The sequence below is a fragment of the Lepisma saccharinum genome, chromosome 22 (assembly GCF_977018435.1).
Source record: "Lepisma saccharinum chromosome 22, izLepSacc3.1, whole genome shotgun sequence".
NCBI lineage: Eukaryota > Metazoa > Arthropoda > Insecta > Zygentoma > Lepismatidae > Lepisma > Lepisma saccharinum.
Genome location: NC_139250.1, coordinates 3,741,007 through 3,761,359, shown reverse-complemented (window position 1 = coordinate 3,761,359; position 20,353 = coordinate 3,741,007). Strand labels below are relative to the sequence as shown.

The 20,353-nt window shown below is 36.4% G+C and overlaps 1 protein-coding gene across 1 annotated transcript in view; it reads left to right on the top strand.

Moving 5' to 3' along the window:
• Positions 1 to 19,492, top strand: part of LPCAT (lysophosphatidylcholine acyltransferase) — a 159,400-nt gene extending 139,908 nt beyond the window's left edge. Inside the window, exons 6-11 of the mRNA XM_083144116.1 lie at positions 1,588 to 1,725; positions 2,542 to 2,667; positions 6,933 to 7,089; positions 13,164 to 13,259; positions 15,787 to 15,928; positions 19,313 to 19,492. Coding sequence (XP_083000242.1) covers positions 1,588 to 1,725; positions 2,542 to 2,667; positions 6,933 to 7,089; positions 13,164 to 13,259; positions 15,787 to 15,928; positions 19,313 to 19,452 — 799 coding nt within the window. The 3' untranslated portion in view covers positions 19,453 to 19,492. The remainder of the gene's footprint in view (positions 1 to 1,587; positions 1,726 to 2,541; positions 2,668 to 6,932; positions 7,090 to 13,163; positions 13,260 to 15,786; positions 15,929 to 19,312) is intronic.
• Positions 19,493 to 20,353: the final 861 nt, after the last annotated feature.

Genomic DNA, 20,353 nt, shown 5'->3' with positions numbered 1-20,353 from the left:
TCACACCTACATTTTAAAGCAGCAAATTGCAACTGAACACAAATGTCTAGTTTCACCTTGATTCCAAGAATGTGCAGATGCTTTGAAAATCTAAAACCTTGAGGTGTGTCCCCACTATGTCGGTCGGCATGACCAAGCGACAAAGCCAAACATATGGGTACTTGTTGTCAGCCTGTGCCAACTGGCTGATCGGCATGCCGATTCTAAACCGGCTAGTAGTGATCTACTTTAAAGGAATCTGTGCCGACTGCCATAGGGAGGACAGGGCGAACGAACCTGAAAACATAAGTTTCCATTTCTTCAGTGTCTGTTGCTCATGTAGATATATTTTTCTTATTTTATATGAGTGGAGTCACACTTCCATGGATTGAATACCTGCAGAAATCAATAATGGCTTCTAATTTTGCATTTGCTCCAAGAATTTCTTAATTTATTGCAATTCTGCATGTATTTTGTTGGGGAGACCAAGATCATGTGAAGACCAATGGCAGAGAATATACCAGGGAAGGTAAATGCATCAGAAAGTTGGAGGAGTAGAAAACTTATGGCAGTGATAGTAATTGGAAACCATACAAGTATGAACAAAAATAAATCCCTGTGTGATTTGCATAATACATGTTTGTATTAGTCACAAGTCTACATTGACAGTACCAAAAAAAAAGTCATGGCATCTACAGTGCATGTTGTGGATGCTCTGGGGGACTAGTTTGAGGGTTCATAGTGTGCTTTGTGTGCTCCTCGTTTGTTTTTGCCCTATCAGTGTAGTCTACACTGACTTGTGACTAATACTTCCATGTAGGACAATAGGTTGTTGTTTTTTTTTTCACTTCCCTACAACCCCTGGTGCATATGAGCCACATTGTTTAGTCCCACACAGTGTCCTTTTCCATTTGTATATTTCGATTTTTTGTGCCGGTCCTGCAGTCTTGTGAAAGAAATGCTCCAACCCTCATATCTATGGCTGAAACGATGTGTGGTTTGTGCTAGAAAGATGAATGTTAATTACGCATGGAAAAATCCATGCATTAGACATCTGTGATTAATATTTGTTGTAGATACCAGACACCACGGGGGACGTTGAACACAATTGCTATGCGTGTTGCATAGAGCTGACAGCTAAGGGGCTGTTGACCACTATACCCCGTAGATGTTCACTTCGCTGTGCAAACACTGATGCAAGCAGCAATACTTCTTACACTCGGCACCAGAGTGCAGCATATGCAAGGCATGTCTAGGGAGACTCGAAAAGGTCTGTGCTACATAGTTGCAAACTTGAGCGAGAATTCGCTAAACCTGGCAGATTTTAAGGGGGAGAGGGACAATTTTCCCTAGGACCTTCTTGTATTACTTCAAATATAGCGTGAATTTTGGGGGGAAATTGTTGAAAATAAATTGAACTGTTATTCTCACTTTTCAATTGAAGATGAAGTTCCAAGGGAGAGGAGTAAATGTGCATTCAGTACAAAAACATTAATGTGAACACTCGTATGCGAACCGCACAAGACGCAACTGGTAGATACATGTAAATACATGATAACAATAAAGTGTGTAAGTGCCTTTGACTCGAACAGTACTTTTACTTCTCAGGTTAAAATTGCTGTGGTTAACATTGACCCAGGTTCATAGTAGCTGTGAAATTGAATTTCTGCCCGTGTACCATCCAAGTGAGATAGAGAAGAGGGATCCAAAGCTGTATGCTTATAATGTTAGGCAGTTAATGGCAAAGTAAGTATTGTTAATATTAGCACTCTTAAAGTAAATGGTAACCAGTCAATAATATTAAGTGAGATGCATTGCAACATTTTGCTTAAAAATCTGACCATACATATTATATTTGTTTTGTGGGAAATGGTTACGCAACTAAAAATGTGAGGTTCACGTTAGAAGTTAGAACTGTGATTTGTGATTGAGTAAGTAATATCTTTTAGAGGTTAAAATTTTATCTGGATGAGCAAATTGCCTGAATATCCGAATTGTCTGGTTATTCAGATTATCTGGATTATCAGAAATGTACGGATATCCGAATGTGTCCATTATGTGGATAGTTTTATCATGTATCCAAGGGAGTGATATCAGGGGAGCGCAGTGGCTAGGAGATTGGTCCATTGCGGCCAATCCATCTCCCAGGGAAATGTCTATCCAAAAGGTCCCTCAAATCTAGAGACCAATGAGGAGAAGAAACACGGATTGCAGAAGTTCTCGAACAGGTTGAAGTGTTGTAACTGTAAATAAACTTTGAGAGCTGTAGAACATGTTGCAAAAAACTGCATGTATTTATCTCATATAGTTTAGAAGTTAAGTTTCATTGTAACGGTAGCAGGACTTTGTGGACACCCTGTATTTTAAGGCCACATTTCAAAATGTGTAGCTTTATCATAGTTGGATTCATGGCTTTCTTAGCCGATATTAAAAAAAAGGAGGTGGCTGGCACCTGAATTAATTTTAGTTTTGTTTATCCCGGGTTCATAGTAATGAAATTTTAGTAGTAAAGTTACACTTTTACCTTGAGCAGAAATTTAAAAGCAATTCTCAACTTTTCAGAGCCCTTGGTGTTCCAGTGTCAGATTACACGTATGATGACTGCAGGTTAATGACTCGAGCAAAACGATTAAATTTACCTTGTGCTTCAGGCTTGGTCGAAGTGCATAAGTTGAGGGCAAAACTAGGGTAAGTGGTTCACTTTATTGTGTTTTCTCTTTTAGAACAATAACATTTCACTTTACCAAATTTGTCATTATTTTTGGAAGGGTTCATGTAGGAATATTCAATGCTCATAGTGGAAATTCCTAGCTGGGATGATGCTTGGTTGATAGGTGAGGAGCAGGGGTAAGAAAATACAGGGTGCCAGGTCACCATTTTGCCTGAAAATTTTCAAATTCAGTTAAAAAAAATCATCATCCTTCGCTGTTTCCTGCCTCTGGCTGGGTCTTCATAGAAGTCAAGGCTCTCCTTTTTTCCTGGTCTTCCACCACTCCTCTCTTTCCACAGTGTTCCGATCTTGTTCTCTTCTCCTAACACTCTCCGCGACCGACATCTTGGTCTCCCCCTTGGCCTTATTCCCACTCCTTGTGCATGATAAGCTCTTACTGGTAGTCTTTCGGCATTCATCCTCTTCATGTGTCCGAACCCATAGGCGTAGCTATGGGGTGTGCCGGGTGTGCCTAGGCACACCCTAATGGGCTGCTTTATCAAAGAGAATTAAAGACAGATATTTCAGTGAGAGAGAAAATAAGCGGCAGTTTGTAAGAAGTTGAAAATGTCATTACTTGGTACAAACGTGTGCATTATCGCTCATGAAACGAGTGTCTATAGTTTTTCGATATTTTGAGGTCATTGGAGAAAGAAGATATTTACTGCATTCTACTCTGTACTGCAGCGCTTTTCTTCCATGCCTGTCACAAGCCGCACGTGCGAGACAGCTTTCGCCAAGCTTACCCAAGTTAAAACTAAATTAAGAGCAACTCAGAAGCAGGATAGATTGGAAGCCCCGCTCTTGCTATTTGTGGAACAGGAAAAAGCTTCGTCTATTGATGTAAATGAAGTTATTGATGAGTTTAAGAACATTGTACCTTTTGACAGACGTCTCTTGTGTATTTTGAGGTATTTGTTTTTAACATGTATGAACATTTTGTGTGTGTGTAATTTCTATGCAATTTAATTTTTCTCAACTACATATATTCAGAAATTTTCAACACTGCCATTTAGTGAATTTATATTCCTTTACAAACATCAGTGCAGTTAAAGAGCAAAGTGATTGTGTTGCAAAATATGCTATTAAAAAGGTACAAGACCTCATTTTTTTTCTTTGTGCACACCCAAATATAAAGTTCTAGCTACGCCTGAACCATATCATCTGTGCCTGATGTATCCTGTCCTGAAGCTTCACCACCCCCACTGTCTGTGGGATCTCATTCCTTATTCTATCCCTTCTAGTCTTCCCCAATATACTCCTTAAAAATTTCATCTCCACTGACTGCATCTTTCTTTCGTCGCTCTCTAATATTCACAGTTTGATTATGGAAATTCCCATTACTTTTTTTTATTAATAATGGGTACAGTATGTGTGTTTTCTGTATCACGTATATTATTAAATCACAATACTAAACATGCCGTTAATTTTTATTCACTGTTATTAGCTGAATTTTAAAATATGCAGCAATATGGTAGAGTCGGCCATATATTAGAATGTATTGCATGGTTATTCATGCTGTTACCTGTACAAGAATTAATTACTTTTAATTCAAACTTGCATTAATTAATAAATTAAATGTTTTAAGGTCACATTTCAAAAGATGTAGCTTTTTCGTAGTTGGGTTGATGGCTTTCTTAGCCTGTATTTGAAAAAACAGACAAGGAATAATAATAATATAAGAAGAAGAAAGGCTGCCTAATGCCTGAATTATTTTTAGTTTTGTCTACCCCTGGGGGTAGGTGGTGCTTATGCATATTGTCCTAGCTAGGGGATACTTTATGAAAATTTTCATTAAGGGGGTGGGATAGAATTCCCCCTTCCACTTGGAGCAATGGGAATATTATTTTTACTGAATACACTTTACATTACTTATTTTAGCATTAGTGTTATACATTTTCATAATTGTCATTAGATATTAGTTGTTTTTTTTAATGTGGTCAAATGTGTTGTAGAAAGATAACTAAGGATTATACACATTTATTTAATCTACATTTCCACTAGGGTAAAAAACTATTAAATTACAGACTTTTTAATATATCAGTTTTTGTAAACAAATGATGAGTTAAGTCTGCTTTTTTGTTGTTTTTTTGTGACTGTTTTTACATTTTGAGGATACCTGACAACTTTCCAGTGTGATGACATTTTTTTTCAGTGTAAGATATGGCATTCGTTTGAATCACTTTTTCTAATCTAGTAATGACTGACAAAGTATCCCAGTTATAGAAGTGTTTGACATTGACTTTAATAAAAATGAAATTTTTTGAGGGCCATGTTTTCATCTTTGCTTCTTGCTGTGCTGTTCGTCATGTTACAGTACCATGTCACCTTTCTGCATTACAGTATGTTAATATTGATTTCTTTTAGTAGAAAGTAAAAACTTATAGTACACTTACAGTAATGAAAACATGGTATTGTCTTCATAAAAAATAGCTTTGTGTTCAGTGACAAGGTGTATCTGCCACTATACAGATGATGTTGGATAGTTTTTTTTTTTTAAATGCAGTTCCATTTCTAAAATTTTAATTCTTTGCTAGGCTGTAACTGCTTGGTTATGAGTCAGTTTGTATCACTTCTTACATGTATTTTTGTCAGTTTTCTCCTGGGAGAGACTCCCATATATTTTCAATCATAGTACTCTGATAAGAAATGAAGATTCAATCAGGATTTGAACAAAGTCTTTGTCATGCAGTTGATGTGTACTCTTTCCTGGGAATCTCGGGAGCTAGGTCGCCCAGGATACAAAACAGTACATGCTGATGCAAACAACTGAGAGCTGCAGTCTCTTTCCTCCTCCACGCAATCCTTTTCCGTTGCACCTGTTCATTGGTCAAGACCTCTTGAGTTGCTACTTGCCCAGAGACACGGTTCCATTCGCTCGCTCCAAAGATTCCTGGGACACAGTATAATTCTATTGTATCTAAAGATATCCATTTGGCGGTTAAGCGGAGAGAAGTAATTCACTCAAGGAACCATGCCACCTGCAGCAAGACAGTACATGCCTTACAAAGCTACCTGACAGGTGGCGAAATCAATTGCAACAGAAACTGCATGGAAAAATGAACTGTAAGTTTTTATTAGTGAAATACTACGAGGGTAAGTCATTAAATAACATGAATTTTATTTTAAACTTCATGCAGATTTATGCACAATGAAAATTTGTATTTTGGGACTCGAAATTGTTCCTTAGCAACACTATTGGAACAGTATGCGCCTGAGCAGTATCTCGTACAACATGGTCGCTCCACTTGCACCGTAGCAGAGCACAACGAAGTGTTATTCATTTTTTCTCCTCGTCTGAGGGAGTAAATCCTTCTGAAATCTACAGCAGAATGTACATTCAAATCTGTTAGTTTAGTACGCTCTCCACTGACAAACAATTGTCTCCATACTGAACCTGCATTCTGCTGTGAATTTCAGAAGGTTTTACTCCATATGACCAGAAAAAATTAACAACACTTTGTTGCTCTTCTGCGGTGTAAGTCAACAGTGGAGTGGCCATGTTGTATACTCCTCATCCTGATTCCAACCTCACTTTACATCTAAGAAAGTTCCAAAAGATCAGTTTTCCCCCTAACAACCACATGTCAGGTCCACGTGGAGTCCAATATATTGTCCTCTGAAACCTTTCCTACCCATAACGTTCGTCCAAGAAATGACAGCTCTCGTCAAGTCCACGTGGAGTAAATGAGATGTTGCTAATTCGGTTTCCTTAGAGATTTCTGAACGTGAGGTTCTTTATCTTTGCACGGTTGTGTTATTGTGTTGTGCTATTTTTTTTATACAATATATATATACCCTGGGAGTAAAACGTCGCAGTGAATGAATGAATGTCTAATCACTGCAGGCAAAAGTGACAACATCGCTTTGCCGAAAAACAGGTGGTGGCTTGAAACCAGATACGGTTCCGGCGGCTTCCTCTGGGGTTGGGTCAAAGATGCCGAACTAGCGTTACGTTCAAGACTTCAGCTTTACGAGCTACTGCACAGGCGCACACTGCTAGATTGTCACGACACCATTTTGAGTCCTGAAATACAAATTTTTGGTGCATAATTCTCCATGAAGTTTAGAATAAAATTCGTTATTTAATGACTTACCCTTGTACTTTCCTACAGAGCCAGGTCTTGGTAGAGCCATTAGAATTGCCTTAGAGTTATTTCCATTATGATTCCTTGTAGTAGAAAGCAAAGTGTCAACTGCTCCAATATTAATGTGTATTAATTTTTAATTCTTCCCAATCCAGCCTCACGGAGTCAAATATTGAAGAGAAAATACTTGCGGAGAATCCTCACATCATAACAAGTGAAGATGGAGACAAGGCATACAAAGATTTTGCAAAGATCCTCAACGTAACTCCAAGCGATCCTTCATTACAACAGCTGTTTAGGTTATATGATAAGGTAAAATGGTGCATTTAGCTTTTCTGTAATTATAGCACACATTTTTCTTTGGGAATGGACGAATTACGGCAACAAGCTAGCAACTCGAAAATGCAGACTATTGGCGAGTTCACTGATTTGAGTCATTACAGGGATGATGAGATGAAATTGTCTTGTGTTTTGATATGTTTTACTGTGGAATGTATCATGCTGATGCCGGTCAATACGTTAGATGGTTTGAACTTTGTCAGGGGTCCCGGGTTTGAATCTCAGCTTGGGCATCGGTGGTCTTTGTTTGTCAATTTCACAATGTCACTCACGATTAGCCAAAAGTGGTTGAAAAGTGAAGTAAAATAAACCCAAACAATCATTATGCTTCCCACATATTTAGAACTCTCCACTACCCTCAACTCAATCCTGGTACATTTCTGGCTCCCTTTTTATGCCAAGACTTGTATCAGGCATACAGCCATACCAGGAATAGAAAGACCAGGACCAACTTGTGAACTAAAGTGGCAGTCATTTGTTTAATCCAAAAAAAAATTGTGTAAAATGGAGGAATGAGCTTATATTTTCATCTTCTGCCTTAATCCAAAGAATAAATGGTTTCATAGTTTTCAAAATTCCAAAAATTAGAGCTTTATGTGAGAGAGCACACAACATAAGCACTATGGCTAAAATTCCCACCTAACTTTTAAAACTTTTTTTGAATAAGGTGTGTAAAAGTTAATAACATAGAATAACTATACATTTTGGTACACTAACTGTGTAAAATGTAAAAAAAATATATAAGTAAATAAAAATAGTGAAAACAGTTGTGCTGGATATTCACTATTTGATAAGTCAGGTAGAAAAATATCCCCAAGGGTATAAGCCAACAATCCAAACATACAAGAACTTACCAACACTGCAAGATCGCAACGACATCTTCCTGCAGACACAGTGAGTAGCGCCAGCGGAACTTCAACCGCGTCCCCTCCGTCGTCCTTCGACCAGCCCTGATGATGATTCTGTGATGGAGTCGAAAGCTCGGAAGAACACCTAAAGTGTTTTATATTGTGCTGTTTGTGTTTTTTTTTTAGTGTTTTTAACAAATATGTTGCCAACACGTGAAGTAAGAAGTTTTCTATTGTCATAGATATAATAATAATTATACATTTGGAATGAAATTTGTTTTCATAGGTTTATAATAGCTTTCATTTTATAAAATAAGCATAATAATTATTTTTATTATTTCTACTATTCAAGGTTTTAAAATTTATCTAACCACTCCCTTCCCCTACAAAAATGTCTGGCAACGCCCATGGTGATGACGATCTGTAAAACACTACAATTTTGGCAATGCAAGGGCAGGATTATATGCCAAGCATATTGGATCACCCACACTCCCTGTGCTGACTTAGGGTGGACAATTCAGTGACAGTGCCAGAGGGTTTTTCTCTTCGTAGAGCAGTAAATTATATTAATGAATAATTATGTACCAGAATACTATTCATTATGCTTGTATAAGCTTTTCATCAACTGCAAAATTGTCTAGAACAGTGGTTTCCAACTTCAAAATGTCAGAGGGCCAAAATTATATCCAGCAGTTGATTGGCGGGCTGCATTTTTTTTGGGGGGGGGGGCGGGGGGTGAATTAAAAATTACAAAAATTGTAAGTATTGAACTGAAAATGTAGTACTTTCGCATGACTTCAATTTCTAAAATGAAGCAATAAAAACAATGGAATCACAAATCAAAATTGTATAATTACAATTTATTTCACAAAAACCTAATACTTATGGATGAATTGAAAGAAATGAAACCACACCATACAAATAAGAATCCTTCATAGTAAGTGTTCATGTGAAAATTGAGGCTGATCTGCTCTTTTTATTAAAATTGAAATATCCACTTCAATTTCTGTATTTGAAAGTCTCAGAAGGTGAAGCAGTGAAGAATCTGCCAGTCTGCTTCTGTAGCGGTTCTTGATGATCTTCATTGAAGAAAAAACACTTTCACACGTGTATGTGCTGCCGAACATCGATGTCATTCTTTGCCCAAAACTACGAAGGTTTGGAAAGTGTTTCTTTGATAGGTATTTGAAAAACTCTGGCCCCTTTTCTTGCCTAGTTTGAAGAAACACATTCTTTTTAGAAATCATACAATTCAATTTGGAGAGAAGATTCTTGTTCTCCGATGTTAACGCCAAGAGGATTGCTAAATAGCTGGATGCTGCTTTTAAGTTCTTCAAAATCTTTAAATCTGGAGTCAAACACATCCATTATTTTTTTAATATTTGCATTGAATTCAGAAAATGTCCCGTGTTTCTTCATCTCCTGCTAGCCGCCGACAGCTTGGAAAATGAACCAGGTTATTTTTCTCCAAAGTAACGTTGAAAATGTTCAGTTTATTACAAAACCCATCTATGTTTCCCATTAAATCTGACACCAGCTGGTTTCTTCTCTGCAGTTTCAAGTTCAGTTCATTCAGATGACCTGTGATATCTGTTAGAAATGCCAGTGGCCGCGGTGGCTCAGTCGGTAACGCGTCTGACTACCATGCTAAAGGTCCTGGGTTCGATCCCCGGCCGGTTCAAATCCGGGAACTTTTCTAACGTTGGAAGCGGCCCCGGCGCCCACCCAGCGTCGAATAACATGGGTACCTGGGGGAAACCCTGGGGGGTAAAGGCGGCCAGGGGCGTGATGCTGATCACATCACCCCCACTCACGACCGGATCAAGAAAGTGTGGGGCGTTACCCCCACACCCCCTATACGCCTTCATGGCGTAGTGCTATGCACAGGGGAGCACTTTACCTTTACCTTTAGTTGTTTAAGGAAGTCCATACTCTGAAACTGTTCCAGTTGTCTTGCATCTGATGAGGCAAACTGTTCAAGGAACGCATGGATTTCATTCCTTTTTGCAAAAAAAATCTCTGAAGGCACTTTCCTGTGCTCGACACCTTGCATGGTTAAAAAGAAGTAAGTAGTCATATTCTGCCTCCTTATCCTCCAAAAACTCTCGTAACTTTCCATGTAGAAGGGCTCTGTTCCCCCCTAGAATATTGTTTATTATTTGTATAACTGTTTTAAATACTTCATTTAGTTTCACTGATTTCCCACACAAAGCCATTTGGTGAAGAATGCAATGCAACGCTGGACAATTTACTCCACTTTTCTTAAGCAATCCTACAAATCCAGATTTTTCTCCTGTCATCGATTTTGCTCCATGTGTTACAATGCATGAACACTCCGATCTTATCTACCGATTTTTTTTACCGCATCATATGTGTCATGTCCTTCCCTTTAGTGGTTCCGTGAAGAGAGCAGAGGTCAAATAATTCTTAGTGTTGAAAAATAAACTTGCATTATACGTATAAATATCAAGAGCTGACCCACATCTGTTTGATCTGTACTTTCATCCAGACAGAACGAAAAATAGGAACAACTTTTAACCATGTTATACATTTTTTCTGTTCTCCCATATCCATAACCCATCTTTGTACAGTCTTGTTAGAAAGTGACGCTGATTCAAATTTGCTAGCAACGTTAGCGTCCCGGAGAGCCTTTGCCATTTCAATTGCGCACCTTTTCACTAAGTTTGCATCAGAAAAAGGTTTCTTTGTCTTAGCAAGTTCAAGTTAAACTGCATAAGAAGCATGCAGAGCTGACGTCTGCCCCTTTGTAAAACTGCTACGCATACCTATCTGCTGTTTGACTTTCTTCTTCAGGTCGACAATAGCAAATCCATAGGCTCTCCTTCATATTTTCCGTATCTTTCTTCATGCTTAGTTGTATAATGTCTCTTCACATTATATTCCTTGAGCACTGATATAATTTGCAAACACACCAAACACTGCAGCTTTCCATTGTTGTTTGTAGCGAGGTAGTCTTTTTCCCCAACGTTCTTGATAGGTTCTATTTTCATTTTTAATCTTACTTTTTTTTGGAGATATTGCTCATTTCGATATTTGCACAAACTTTAACTATCAGTCACAGTACAATCCAAGTTGGAACATTGGGAATCTCTTCATACTTTGTGCGTAGTAAAACCGATCTCTATAGCGCTGCTCTGCAGTTTGTTTCTAAACACAAAGAGTGAAGCCTTCGCGGAAATGGACGAGTTCATTCTGCATAGCAAAGGGGAGGAATGCATGGTGTGAAGAGAAAGTTATGTCACTTTAGATTCTTCTGATGATCATTATTGACTGCAAAATCAATTCTACCTGTGATATTGTCTTTCTTCACAGGTCTTCCCTTCCTTCAGTAAAAATTAGGGTGGAGCTGATACTAGTGTTATCGTTATCGGAAAATATCATTTGAAATTTATTTACCGATACCAGCCGATACTTTGCGCCACTATGGTCTTTTACTGGGTCCGAAAAAATTCAGTATGGCACTTTCGCGGAGTATAGTATGACAATAAAAATAATACATTGTCATAACAACATTTGAAAAAGGTTAGGCTAAGTTCAAAGTTCCACATTTGTGCAATATTTATAATAAGTTAGTCATAACAGTTATTTTTGACTGGTAATATGAAAAACAAATATCTTCAATCATGTGTGTTCTTTCAGACAAGAAAGATATGATACATTCAAATTTATAATTAAATTTATTGAAATTGTGTACATTTGCATTGGCATCAAGGTTTATATACAAAGGTCAACTCTTTAAAATTGTTCAATGTATAATATGATGTCATACTTGGTATTTTGTATCAACATTCAAAAATGGTAATGGTAATCATTAGATAAGTATATTGTAATATACATAGTAAAATAGCTGTAACAGAGCAAATATGTACATTTACAACACAAACAGTCAAGCTGTTAAGCACTTATGGACAAAAATATAAAACAAAAACAATTGAAGATAACACATACTAAAAAATCTGGCTTGAACTAGTTGCTCTGAGACTAGTTGTCTGTGACTTTGAAAGGGAGCTGAAGATGGAACAACGATAAGGACAGATATAGCAATATGGGATGGTGATATATTTCTACAATAATTGTTGCTTTTAAAGCATTAAACTTGGTAATGTTATAATAACTAAGTTATATAGAAGCCTATTATGACTTGAATGAACTTTGAATATGATATAATCTTATAAAGATTCGAAAGTTGTGGAATGACACTGATATGTATAAAAGATGCCATGTTGATTTTGAAGCAGTGAATAGGTATCTGTTTTCATCTTCCTTAACGGGCAGGCTTGTAAATGTTACAGTTTCTCAAATGAGTGCTTGGAGGAAGGTTGCATAGAGTGACACTTATATGTTCTACGTTTGGATGTGGTTTGGTCAGATGATGAATCTTGAAAACTGAAGCTCAGAATTGTAGATACAAAGACTTGCTTTATCCTGGAAGGAGATAACAAAGAGATATTTTCTTCTTATGTATAGCATTGATATGTTATAAATGCTCTTGTAATTTTTGTTGTTTCTAGTTTTTTTTATCAATATAATAATTATAAAGGTATTTATTATTGTTTGAATATAAACACAATTCATCAGCATATGTAAATTGAAATTTCCTTTTCAATATAGCACCATAGCTACCTATTGTGCTGATACTGAGTTTGAATTATACTGACTAACATGGTTAAAATAATTATCCTGAAAATTATGGAAAGTTCGAATTTACTTTTCATTTTGCACCAGTTTTGAGGTAAGAAAACTGGATTTTGTGATTATGCAACATGTATTTTAATATTTTAATTCTTTAATATTTTATATCAAAATTCTTGGCAAATTGATGCTTACAATTGGAATAGAATATGTACACATTAATATTGATCAATATTTTAAACAGCTTTAAATTATTACGATTTCAAAGTATCGGTATCGGTGAGAGTATCAGCATCGGTTGAAAGTGGTATAAGCTCAGCCCTAGTTAAAATAGAACGTATTTTAATAAAAATACATAAAATTAATGTATTTTGCAAACTGGCTTCGCAGGTCACAAAAAAAAAAGGCAGTTGGAAACCCCTGATCTAGAATTCGAATATGTATACAGTAGAGATTTCTAAATCCTATATTAAGTGTTTAAATATGTCATTTGCAAGTGCATAGCAATCCTAATGTAATAATTGTATTTTCTTTCTCTAAATATAGGATTCTATGGGCGTAATAGATATTCGGGAATACCTGCTTGGGGTGCTTGTGTCAAAGGCAAAGAACACGGAGGAGATGATTCAAATGGCATTTAGGGTATGTATTTACTATTTTGAAATCATATTTTTTAAGTGATATAATTTTGCCCTTTGCAGCCTCGTGCTATGCAGCATCACTTTATGCTCTGCTAAACTTTTCCTTTTACATGTTTGAAAACATCACCAGTCTCTGTTTTTTTAAATGTTCTTATTAGTTCTTTGTTTGGCTTGTAGAAACTCTGGTCAAAAATAGTGAGAAATATTATTTTCTCCTCTTAGATATTTGATAACTACCTGATGAGCTACTAGATTTTTCTCTCCAGTTTCATGCTCATTTTTAAAATACACTGTGATTTTGTTCTGATGATTCTCAACTAAATTAACATGTTCCTGAACATCTAGTTTTCTTGATGCATGCTGATATTCTAGATTCGACAGTTTGTAACTGTTTACAGTAGGGATGACCCAATCCAGATAAAATTTTATCTGGATATCAGGTAATTTTCTATCCAGATTTCAAATATCCAGATATTGGATATTCTGATATTCATATACAGTGAAACCTGTCTATTCCGGAACATGATGGTTCCGAGCAAAATTTTCCATCTTAACAGTTTTCCTTCTTATACAGGGTTGACTTTAAATACAGTATAGAGCGCTGCAGGAAATAATGGAAAGACAGATTTACATTTCGCATTACTTATAATATAGAGTACTAATGCATGTACGTACATGAATAAAAATGTGATACAGTCGCAATAAGCATAGCAGAGATTACAATTATGTAACTACACAACATGTTGGTACACTTTTTACAGTACAGTTGTACTTATGTATCTTTTCGAACCCAGGACCCCTGGCATCATAGCACGATGTGCGTAGAGGGAAAGAGAAAGATTGAAAGATGGAATAAGAGAGGTGAAGAAAGATTGAGATAAGTGAAGAAAAAAGAAAGAAACAAAGAGAGAGAACAAGAAAAATAGAAAGATGATGAAAGAACAGAGGAGAAATAAGACAAAGAAAGGTGGAGAAAGAGGGTAAGAGATGAAAGAAAGAAACTGAATCGTAACAGCTATGAGTATTGTAGCGCATTCTTTCATATCGACAATGTTACTGATAAGCTAGTGACAACAGAGGCACGTTCCGCTTACAGTATTGTATTGTTTTCTTGCGAGTGAAAAAAATAAAAGAAGAAATTTCCATCTTACTGAGAATAAAAACATCTCGTTGTTCTTTGAATGGTGTTCTGTTTCCACGTTAAGGAGGTTTCCACCTTTTTTCCGTATTTATAGATTTCTTTCTTATAGAGGTTCCGGGATATGCAGTTTTTACTGTATGTAGATTATCTGGATTATTCAAATTATGCAGATATTGAGATTATCTTAAATGTCTGGATATCTGAATGTGTGCATTATAAAGACAGTTTTATCATTTATCCGTTCATATATTATTTTGTCATGTTCGTATTTCACTCAATGGATTTTTTACAAATCCTTCATCTAATCTGTACTATCCAGATATCCGTACTGTCCTGATATTCAGATTATCCATTGCATTCAAAACGTATATCGAACAATTTGAAATCCATATGTCCATTATCCGAATTTTGTGGATATCCCTAGTTTACAGTCTATCTGTGCTAGTTGCAACCATTGGCGGAAGTGTGAAAAGTTTGCAAAATTAATGATTAGCATGTAAGAACTGGTAAATGTCTTTGTTTGTCATGCCACTATTATGTACACACTTGTGTAAACATCTCACTAACAGTCGACCTCAGTGGTGGAGTGGTTAGCACGGTACACTACAATGCCAGGGTTCCGGGTTTAAATCCTAGCCTGTGGATGGATATTCTTTGCGAGTTCCCTTCCTCATATCATCACTAATGCTTGCGATTAGCGAAAAGTGGTAGAGAAGCCAAGTAAAATAAACCAAATTAATCAATCAAACATCTTGCTAACAGCTGCCTTGTGAGAGGCACATTTGTGGTTTTACCCATGATCTCATGGCAGAAGGTTCTGCGTTAGCGTCCCCACAGCCAGTACATGGTTGTTTCATACTATTTGTTCTTTTGTCCATTTAATCTGGTCATCATACATCCTCATTGTTTCAGTAATCAAATGCTAATGACTCACTTAGCAGGTCTTATGATCCTCAAAATGGCTGTTTTACCTCCCCCCCCCAAAACCAACAATATCACAACCTGTGCCTCCCCAATGATGCAGTGGTAATGCCATCACCTTGTAATTAATGAGTCCTGGGTTTGATACCTGATAATGGCACATAAACTGTATGTGGAGTCCCAATTAGCCTATATGTGCATAAAGTTTACTTAAGAAATGAAATATCTTATCGTAAATTGTAAATAACAGCTCTGCCGTATTACAGTGGTCTACTCCCATATTAAAAATAGCGTATCTGATTGTTTCCTTAGTAGATTATATGAAGAAGTTTTGAATGTAATCACAGAGCATCTTTGTTTAGCTTGGGTGTTTATCTTCAACATAAACTTTGTGTTTAATGTTAGTTCTTTAGTTTTCTTTGTGCCAATATAATTTGTCATTATGCATTGTTTGATCTTCTTTCAGATATTTGATAGGGGAGGTGAAGGAAAGTTGACTGTAGATGATCTCAGTCTCGCCTTGAAGTACACATTAAGTATGACATTCGAGGAGGTGCATCGGGTGTTTAGGCAAGTGGATACCTCAGGGAAGAACTATATAACATACAGTAAGTCTTCCTACAATGCATTCTCCTTTTTTCTGTAGGAGAAGGAAGAGGGTATTAACCATGTATAGTTTGTAATTGTGCATTGCGATCCAGTTCTATGAAAGTTAGAAAGTTAAATATTGAAACTTGTTACAGGGGCCTTCCCGAAAGCACAATGATAATGCCATTGTCTTGCAATGAAGAGATCCCTCGTTCAATACCCGAAAGAGGCACATTGTCCCAACATGTTCTGCAAATTTCGTTTTACTTGTTTCCCAGAAAGTATGCAACTACGTCTTTGAAACTTATCCATGCAGCTTTTTCTCTTGGGTCATGAATTTTCTGATTTGTGGGCCAACGAAAACACACTTCATAACACGTTCGCTGCCAGTGACTCATATATGCGTAGCTGTGTATGTGTGTCATATGTATTTCCTTCTTTGAATGCTTGCCCATGAGCGGCGCTGCACAGCAGACTTTTAAGTCTTTCATGGCACATTGCTGAAGGATTGTTTGAAATAAACATTAGCTTGTTTTCTCTTTTGTGCATCTCTCTTAGCATTGTTGCATCAAATGGTATAATAGTTCCTTTTTGTCATGTATCAAGGCATCATCGTTTGACAGCAAAGAAATTATTATTATTTTTTAAAAAAAATGATCCTCTGTAACATTGATAGTCTGAAACATTTCATTATTTCCTGTACTATTAGAGAAAAAAACACTGCATTCTGTTGTTTAGAATGTCCAGGAGAGCTGGGATTTTGCATTGAAGCTTGTTTTGCTCTTTACCACAAGGGAACTTGGACTTTCACAAGCAAACCTATAAATGTAACATTGTTTTTATATGTGATTCTGTCATGTTACGTCAATATGTAACAAAGTATTGCCAGCCTCCGTGGCAGAGTGGTTAGCACAGCATGCTATGATGCTATGGGTCCTGGATTTGAATCTCTACCTTGGCCTGAGTGTTTATGAGCATCCCTTCATCAATTTCATCAGATCATCATCACTCATCCTCATCTTCGTGATTAGCCAAAAGTGGCAGAAAAGCTAAGTAAAATAAACTAAATCAAAATCTAACAAAGTATTGAATATTATAGTATGTTATATAATAAATAAATATAAATAATAAATAAATATGTATGTATGCATGTAACACATGTGTACGTGTATAATATATTATTTTTTTTATTAGAAGGAACATGTAAAATCAAGAAAAAGAGAATATTGTGAAACTATCGCATGGGGTGTGAATATAAAAATTACCTATGTCAATAAAACATGATGCATTTCAACATCATGTGGCACAGAGTAACAAAAATTCATAGTATATGCCAGTGACGTGCATGTGCATCATTGTAAAATTAACATGAAAATTGCAAATTTACAATGTATTTTATGCTACAAATAAGAAAAATTACATAACCTTAATTAAACGGCCTCTGACAAAAGAATGCAGTTTTTTTGGTGGCAGCGAATGTGTTAAGTTTATCCAAAGTGATTGATGGTAATTTCCTGGCAACTTACTGAAAACATTTCCCTTCTTTCCTCAGTGCCTTCACAAACTGTTCCATTGTGTCTAACTTGGAATGTAAAAGTGAATGTCAGGTTTTAGACTGATCAAGTAATCGTTGTGACACTTTTTTTAACACCTGAACAGACATTCTTAATGTGCCAAAGTTTCAATTTCTCATTGGTGGGCTCTGCCCCACCTGTCCCATTCACAAAGAAAGCAAGGATATTTGGAGCTTCCAATCTGCAACCCTAATCAAATAACATGCTACGAATTTGACTCGCCTTTGTATGGCAGCTGCAGTGAAATTCTTACATTCTATCATGTCCAGGGAACAGATTTTTATGGTACTATATTTCGTATAAAGCTAAAATCAATGTTAGTGTACTTGCAAACAGTGGTATGTAAGCTCAAAAATGCTGTTTTTATTATCCATATTTTTTCATATACTAGCTTTTAGTACATATTTTGCATATTTTAGTTATTTTTTACATGTAATGGACATATTTTGAAACATTTTCCAGCATATATTCCATTTTCATGCTAATACTACATTTTCTTTTCTTGTGTTAAGTACCAAAGATTTTCAGTTCATCTGTATTTTGTTTGTTTTGTACTCTGTTTATTTTGAATCTTGACAATAGACAATGCATCTGTCATTATAATGTTCTTGTCAGCAACAGATAATGCAAGCTCAAGCTTTCACTGTAAAAAATCAATTGCATATACTCCCATTGCTTCATGTCTATATAAATGTCTCTTTAGGAAGAATAGGAGATTCATGATTCAGCACTCAAAAGAAATTTTGGAATGTCATTTTCTGTGTTTGGATTTTGCATTGAACTTAATGTCATGTAAGCCTAATATATTTCATTCAGCAAGTTTAACATCTTGCTTAAGGGGGAGAGGCACAATTTCCCCTAGCTCCTTCTCTCCGAGACAGCTGGAAGCACTGTTGCCAACTTAACTCTTTTGAGGCCAGATCTGGCTCTTTTGTACACTCCCTTGGCTGTGAACTGTGGCACCCACCCCACTATGCATCACTAGCCCCGAACATAGACCAACTTTTGCCATGCATATACATTTTGCACGTGACGTGATATTATTATATTGGCTGCGTCGTCTCACCCCCTCCCCCAGCTATTTTTATATAGCACCTTGACTGAGGTGAAGATGACAATATTGTTATCCAGTAATCCTTTATTTTCCTGAGATGGCTGATGCCGTCAGATCTAGAAGATGAAAACTAAGAATAGATTGTCATCACTTTAAAGTTACCGGTAATAGCAGCACCCCGTCCCCACCCTCTTGACAACTAAAATTACCATGGGAGGCACTTTATCCAGCCTTCGTAAATCTAGCTCCTTGAAAGTCAAGTTAGCTCAATTTAAGGTGAAATTTAACTCTTTTATGCACATCAGGTTTGGCAACACTGCCAGGATGGCTGTAGGAGGCAAGGAGAAATGCATTACGCTTATAGGAGAATTATTTTACTCGTTTTCTTGGAGATATCAAACTTCCGATGGTGGAAAATATATGATCGGGTAAAGGATCCATTGAAGATGATATTTGCGCTAGAAATAGTCGAAACTCCCATTTGTTTAGCCGTAACTTCAATTTGAAGTTGTCTCTCCATAAGGAATGCATGGGATTCTGTAAATACGTATTCATCACATTTTTCAAACATGGTATCTAGCTTAATAATCAAATTTAAAAACCGCTTCCACTTGCAACATGGGGAGAAATTCATACTCTCAAATTATGCGTGGATTTTCTTTAGTAGCAGTGCCCATTCAGTGTTTAAGTATGTGAAATAAGAAGTATTTGTAAGGTCTGCCATAATTTTAATTTGAGTCTTAATATATCACAATGTGTCCATCTTTCTTTTTCAGGCGATTTCAGGAAGTATGCCCAGAAGAAGCCAGAATACGCAAGAATATTCAGAACGAAAGAATTGGAGAAGAAGAGAAACTCGCAAACAAACTGTGTTTTCGCAGCAGGGAGCGAAATCAGAGTAAATAAACTAGAGTAAAAATTCAACATACACACACACACACACACACACACACACACAAACACAAACAAAAGGACGAATGTACACACTTATATTTTGTTGAATGCCTGACTCAGATGGTGTTGATGTATGTAGTGATATGTATGCACAATGTGCCTGTGTGTCTGGGAAAACTGATAGGAAATGAGTGAAAAATAATATCTGAATGCAGAGTGATACTGTTCGCGAGTGTGTTGAAGTCATCTTTTTTTTGTGGAGTAAGTGAGAAGGAACACTGCTTCAACATTCAAGTTTTTTTTTTCACCCGATAGTTGAAGATAAAAATGCAGCAAGTATTGTACATATTTACATAAGCTCTTAAATTATTATTGTTTAAAGAGTAAATATGATTTCTTGTGCGTTATTGTGTATAAAGCAGCAAGCTTTGTGATACCTCATAGTTGAGAAACGGCAGCATTTGAGGCGAAATGTACTTCAATGCTCTTCTAATAAATTTGTAACAAGTACTGTGAAAGTCAACAGTTGTATTGCACTTCTGTATGCTTTTTCTCTTAGCTAAGTGTGTAAAATAATTTTAACATGTTTGTTAACCAGACCTGCATCGTATTAATATATTTATGCCAATGACATTGTTTTTATCTGTTAGGGTAAATCCTTAAAAATGAAAAATAAACACTTGTTCACTACAGGAATAAGACATGATCATTTTCATTTTTAAAAAATTCAGGTCAAAATGTCTGGAAAATATTGACAAAATGAGACATTTGAGGAAAGTGGTATTTTTGCTGTGTACGGGAAAAGTCAAAATTGCCCAGCCAGATTTCATATTGATATAATAGTAATACAGTGAATCCCCAATTTTATGTTATTTATCTTGTAGTGAAGTATATATTCATAATTTTGTGGTATTGCAGTCTTA